General features: G+C 42.7%; 1 protein-coding gene across 4 annotated transcripts in view; it reads right to left on the reverse strand.

The window, feature by feature from the left end:
- Positions 1-323: 323 nt before the first annotated feature.
- THG1L (tRNA-histidine guanylyltransferase 1 like) overlaps positions 324-6914 on the reverse strand; it is a 23011-nt gene continuing 16420 nt past the window's right edge. For 2 of the 4 annotated variants that reach the window (XM_006165079.3, XM_006165080.2), the window contains 5 exons: positions 6471-6647; positions 5292-5461; positions 4675-4763; positions 2593-2700; positions 724-885 (listed from right to left, as the gene is read on the reverse strand). In XM_006165079.3, the coding sequence (XP_006165141.1) occupies positions 724-885; positions 2593-2700; positions 4675-4763; positions 5292-5461; positions 6471-6647 (706 nt within the window). Of the gene's footprint in view, positions 886-2592; positions 2701-4674; positions 4764-5291; positions 5462-6470; positions 6648-6914 lie in introns of all 4 variants that reach the window. The other 2 variants (XM_027766951.1, XM_027766952.1) reach the window with 2 other exon arrangements.

A 6914-nucleotide genomic window follows, 5' to 3' on the forward strand; every position in this document is an offset into this window, starting at 1 on the left:
ATCAATATAGACACATATGTACAGTTCTTTTTTCTTAGAAAGAGGTAAGTCACCCTGGAAATGAGGCCCCTGGCAAGATGACGACCATGCTGACAGCCCCAAGGAGTCAAGCCATGGAACGTGTACTCAAGGACATCAAAACCACTACTCATTTGTTCAGCCAAAGTTGGCAACTTGGAGAAAAGGCACAATGGCCTGAGTTTTCCCTAGAATTCCTGAATTCAGTGGCATCATGCCTTTGAATATGAAGCTTTAGGTCTGCCAAAGATGAAGGTAAGGTGACGGGTGGCAGAGTTACAATGTTCAATGTCAGGGCGTCTTAGTTTAGAACAGGTGGGTGAGAGTAAAGTTTGGCCTCCTCTTCAGTCAGAGGTAAAAAGAGCTGACAGGTTTTTATGACTTATGTCACAATTTAAAAGTGATTCATTCTGCAAAGCATGAAATAGTTCTTGCTTTATAAAAATAGTATCACGAATTTGGAAAAAATGTACTTCTACTGAAGGAATCATGTTCCAACACTGTAAAAAAAAAAGGTGTTCTGTTTAAGCAGAACAAGATACACCGCCCCCATCCATCTCTTCCTTCCCTGCTCCCCTCCCAACTTGAGTCGTGTCACTCTTGGCACAGCTTTCTGGGTGGGAGGGCGGCTAGGCCACCTAAAGCAGGGAGACTTGGGGGCAGGAGGCGGCACGGTTAATCACACTCGGATTGAAGAGCAAGGGGTCAGCTGTCCTCATCTAGGATCTCTGGATGTTCCTTCCAGAAAGCATCCCCAATGATATCGCAGTGTAAGGGCACTGGCTTAGTCCGGGTCCGAGTCACTGCCATCTTTTTTCCTTCCATCTCTACTGGCAGCTTAACTTCTTTTGTCGTGACTTCATCCACCTACAGGTGAAAGTTGACAATGTTAACTTGAGTGTGTGTTTGAAAGAGAAGGGGAACATCTGAGGGAAGTTCACTTTTTTACCTTTTATACCCCAGATGCCCAGCAGGGAATGGCGATGAAGGAAAAGGCCTGGTGGGACCGACAAGGCCAACACGGATCTTTCACAAAGGTTATATTACTAAATTCTGAAAAGAGATCTTAGGAACAAAGAAGGGATTTCATTGGCTCCTCATTACCAGTAACTAGAGAATTAAAGGTTATTTCAGGCTGGCTCCATGGCCTTGTGGTTGAGGCAGCAAGATTCCACCAGTTCAACTCTATAGTTCAGGTTTCAAACCTAGTGGCTGGAAAACATGCAGGGAATGTGTGTGTCTGTGCGCAAATTCCCAAAAGGAGGGAGAGATGGAGGACAAGGGGTCAGGGCATGACCACTCTCCATGGGGGATAGTTTCTCCCTCTCCTTGGTGAGCACACGTGTCCTATGGCAAAATTAACATATACATATATACAATCTTCTCTCCAATCTATGTTAAGTATTCAAGTCTGTGCCAAAAAACCATCGTGTGTGTGTTTTTTTGAGAGGTTTTTGCTTACAGGGCGCGTGCGATTGCCAGAAAGACAGAGAAAGAGAGACAGAAAACAAGAAATCACCCCCCCAGGGGGAATGGCTATGCCACAATCCCTTCTCCATTCTCTCGGGATCTTGGGCACGCATGCACATGTGCTTGGTGTGAGTTTAAGCCACTGGATCTGGGACTCAAATCGAGGTTGACTACATGGGAGTTCAGTGACATGGCCATTACACCAATTGCTGGTCTGAAACCATTGTGTTTTGAAGATACAAATAAAAGATCTGAAGTTACCAGTGGGATGACTATCTCTTATGGTACCCTTTAGTATTTGGAAACATTTAGAAAAAAAAAAAAAAAGACCTTTTGAGGGCTGGCATCATGGCTTACTGGTCTGTGAGTCCCCTTGCATATGAGAGATTCTGATAGTGTAGAGTAGATACATGATTATCAAAAAGAATAATCTACGCGGGGACCAGCAGTTAGCGTAATGGCTACGTCGCTGGACTCCCACATAGTCGACCGCGGTTCGAGTTCTGGACCCGGTGGCTTAAACTCACACCGGGCGTGTGGGTGTGCATGCCCAAGATCCCGAGAGGACAATGGAGAAAGGATTGCGGCGTGGCCATCCCCTCTGGGGGGGCGTGATTTCTTGCCTTCTATCTCTCTGTCTCTCTCTGTCTGGCGAGCGCACGCGCCCTATAGCAAAAACCTCTCCAAAAAATAAAAAATAATCTATGGGACCAGCAAATGGCGAAATGGTTATACTGCTGGACTCTCAGAGTCGACCACAGTTCAAGCCCCAGACTTGGGGGCTTAAAACTCACATAGGCATGTGTGCATATATGCCAACAATACAGAGGGGAGAATGGAGAAGGGATTGTGGTGTGGCCATCCCCCCAGGGGGTGATTTCTTGCTTTCTGTCTGTCTCTCTGGCAAGCACACATGCCCTATAGCAAACACTCTCTTAAAAAGATAAATAAACTAGTAATAATCTACAGCACCTCTTTTTTGGAAGTGATCTAGTTTGTGTTCATTATTGGAGGCACACCCACATACAAGTAGCAAGCAGGACAAAACGGGATGGGTTCAGGCTTTTCCCCAACCTCCATTGGTCTTGACTCTAACCACATTACCTTCTGCCAGAGCAACACGGTCCCTTTCCTGTACATCGGGGGCTCATTATTGTAGTTGATGTTGAATTCAGAAAACAAAATCTCATTTTTGTCTGCTGCAAGAGTTCCCTGAGGAAATAAAAATAATTGTTATAAAAAAGACTTTGTATGTTCTTTCCTTCCCTAATACTATCTATGCGTTCTATCCTCTATTTAAACTTCCATAAACAAATCAAGCAGTGGAAGGCTTTTATCAAACATCTTACAGTTATTAATGAATTTTCATTGTAAGAGAATTCGAATCTTATGCAGATATCTACATTCATAAAAGTCTGTTCTTTAGCAAACACTGGCCTTACAAGTCAAAACTGAGGGGGTGGGAGAATGAACGGTAACTGAGTACTTACTACACACTGGGTATTTTATATACATATTTAATTATTTGATCATCATAACCATCTCCATTTTGAAGATAAGAAAACTGAAGCTTAGAAAGATCATACAAACCACCCAACTTTGAGGGTTGTCCTTATTCTTCCAAGAAGAATCAAAATCTGAACTTAGCTCTTCTAAACCCTGGATATACCTACTACAATCGTATTCCTGTTACTGCTATAAATAAATCTTCAACATTTGTATTAATAATGACAACCATTTACTAATGTAGTAGGCACTGTATTAGCTGGTACAGAACATTCCCTCATTTCAGAGTTAGACATCCTACAAGTAGCATGGTTGTCTAAAAATAAGAGCCAGTATTTACTAAGCACTTATGATGTGTCCCCCACTATCCTGTGTGTTTTACAGGCATCAAGTCATTTAATTCTCACTATAAACCTATGAGGCATAAACTATTATTTTCCACGTTTTTTCTATAAAGAACTGAGGCAGAGAGGACAAATTAAATAGAAGCATGATTCAAGTGTTTGACTCCCAGAGCTGGAACTCTTACTATAGACAGGGGTCTCAAATGCAAGAGACCCCAGGTCCAGCAGGGAATGGCAATGAGGTAAAAGGCCTGGTGGGACTGACAAAAATGAAAAGCATGTGCCTTGTCTACCAAGGCAGCCGCTATGCAGTTCCAGTAAGTGTCAGCACGTGGGAATGCAGAGATGATGTCATCAGTTCTATTTTCCAGCTGAGGAGGTGGAGTCTCAGGGAGAAGTAGTAACTCTCCCAGGTTTACAGAGCAAGCAAACGACAGAGGTGCTACCATTATGACTTTTATATCCTTTCAAAACAAAGCTAAAAAGGAGCTAGTTAGGAAAGAATGCAAAGAGAACATTAAAAAAAAGCTATGGAAGAGCCTACAGCAAATTGTTCCCATCTATTTTTTTTTCTTGGAGAGGTCTTTCGCTATAGGGCGCATGCGTTCGCCAGACAGACAGAGAGACATAGAGACAGAAAGCGAGAAATCACCCCCAGGGGGGATGGTCACACCGCAATCCCTTCTCCTCCATTCTCTTCTCGGGATCTTGGGCACACACGCACCCGCGCCCGGCGTGAGTTTTAAGCCGCCGGGTCAGGGACTCAAACCGCGGTCGACTACGTGGGAGTCCAGCGACATAGCCATTATGCTAACTGCTGGTTCCCACCATCTATTTTTAAAATTACTTTATTTAACTTAGTTTATTATTATTATTATGTTTTAATTTGACCAGAGAAAGACAGAAAGAGAGAGACAGAGGGACCAGCAGTTAGCATAATGGCTATGTCGCTGGACTCCCATGTAGTCGACCATGGTTCGAGTCTCGGACCTGGCAGCTTAAACTCACACCGGGTGCGTGTGGGTACGTGCCCAAGATCCCGAGAGGAGAATGGAGGAGAAGGGATTGCAGCGTGGCCATCCCCCCTGGGGGGTGATGTCTCGCTTTCTGTCTCTCTGTCTGTCTGTCTCTGTCTGGCGAGCGCACGTGCCCTATAGTAAAAACCTCTCCAAAAAAAAAAAAAAAGAAAGAGACAGAGGGAGAGAAAGTGAGAAAGCAAGCTGCCAGGTCCAAGATTTGAACTGTGGTCAGCCATGTGGGAGTCCAGTGTCTTTAACCATCACACCATCTGTCAGTCTCCTCCCATCTAACTATTAATGTCATAAGGCCTTTATACCTGTAATCTCTCTTGAGCTTGCACTGGTGTTAGTCCAGATTGTTGTATAAGTGCCCAGAAAACTGTATTATAAAGATTATTGATGTGACCTATGAGGAGAACAAATAGTAATGTTTATACATACAGGATCTTTATTCAATATTCACACTTCAACGAATACTAGAGCCCTAGCCCTCTCCTATTTAAAGTAAAAAGACCTCAGGGACATTAGTAACTTTCCCAAAGTCCTATACAGGGAGCATGGGGGAACGGTAAGGCAAAAAACAAACTTGTGTATAAACAAGTGACTGACTTTAGAGGAAGAACCGATAGTGGAAAGTTCTGTGGTACACTGGCTTGTGTTTGTGTGTGTACCCAAGTAACAGCAACTGCTACCGCATAGGCTCTGCCCAATACTAAGTGGGGAATGCAGACCCAGTATTACTACATCTGATTTAAAAACAAAAAACCCACAAGATTTTAACATGAAATCTCCCAATTTTTCATTTTTAACTAATTAAAAATTTTTTTAAATTGCTTTCCAAATAAAATACATGTGTTAAAGTCTATATCCGATTTACACCTTTATTTCATGAAATTGGTGGTTTAACTACATCTGCTCATTTGGTGCCACTTACAATCTGCTTGTCGCCAGCTGAGGTAGTCCTTTAAGGTCTGGTTGCTAGGATACACCACAACTCGTCCATCAAAGCCTGGGGGATACAGAAGGGGCTGGTCCTCAAAGTAATCTCGCCAATAAAACACATAGCTGGAAGCGAACTGGGAGGCCACGTGGGTCATGAACTTACTTGCAAATGTAAGGCACATTGGGTGGAACAAAAATGAGAAAATAAATGACATTAATTCAACAGCAAAGACAGGGCCTGTGGGTGCAACAGGAAGATTGATTATACAAACTGCCTAGCAAATTGGTAAAATGCATTTGGCCAAAAAAATATATATTTTATTATTTTGGTTATATATTTTAAATGCGCCTGCCTTTCCGTCCAGTAATTTATGAATATCACGTTTTTCTCTGTGGGATATAATATGAGGATTTATTGGTTTTTGCTTATAGTCTTGAAGAGGAGCCTTTAATTGTTTTTCTTTTGTAGCATTTTTAAAATTAATGATAGTTGGTCAGAGCATAAACTTGGGGGTGCATCCTCCACAGGGTATAGTCATGTTGCAACCCCTTTCCTCCAGTCTGCTAGAATTTGGTCACTGGCACACATGCCTAGTGTTTTAGGCTGATCAGGCTGGGGATTCAAACCATGGCCCCCATGTGGGATCTGGCTTCTCTTGAATAGCACATTACTGCTGTGTCATAGAGCTCGTCCCCCCAAGGAGCCATTATTTTAAAAACATATCAATTCATCATATGATTTGTACCCTGTATAATTTCAAAACATTGCCAAATCAAATATCGGACTTGTCTATTTTCAACTGAGATCTTCTTTAATGAAAAGTTTTCCACCTTACTTAAAAGTTTAAATAATACTGCAAGGCATATGGCTAAACCTACAAACCACTAATACTACTTTTTTTTTCTTCTGGCTAAAGGGTGTATGCACTTATCAGAGACCTACAGAGAAAGGAAGAGAGGCAAGCACCTCCCGTGGAGAATGACCATGAGTGTAATCCGTTCTCCACCACTTCTCCTTTTTGTCCGAAACACCAAGAACCTGGATATCATCACAGAAGCCATCCCGCAATAACATCACCTGTTATCTGTAGACTTACCGATTAGGTAAACAAACAGAAATCAAATGCTAGTAGGAAATAATATGAAGGAAGTAAACAGGCCATGGAAGTACCTGGCTCTTCTTTTAAACCAATTGCTTTTCCGCTTAAACACAAAGCTGTACTCATCACTCTGTCCATATGCAATCACGATGTCCTCCAGTTCTTCCATCACCGTCTGGGCGCATTTAGTCATCAGGTGGAGAGCTCGGCTGTCGTTTGGTTTTGCAAAGTTGTGCTTCTCAGCAAATCTTCATAATGAATAAGAGTAAAAAGGTCATGGATGTGAGAGTCTGTCATTACCAACACAGGTCACAGAGGCAGTTCAAAGATGACAGTGTAACAGTGCTGAGAACTCCAACACTCCACTAGCCACAACCGAATCCATTTCCTCAAAACTTGAGTTTTTCTCCTCCCCACCAACCAAGAAAGAGATCAGCTAAGCCTTAATTCCTTTTTCTGCGAAATGGGGATAAAGGGCATTTACTCCATCAGGCTATCCTTAAGATTAGGGAAAG

This window comes from Tupaia chinensis, unplaced genomic scaffold (assembly GCF_000334495.1).
Source record: "Tupaia chinensis unplaced genomic scaffold, TupChi_1.0 Scaffold143796_1, whole genome shotgun sequence".
NCBI classification, from domain to species: Eukaryota; Metazoa; Chordata; class Mammalia; order Scandentia; family Tupaiidae; genus Tupaia; species Tupaia belangeri.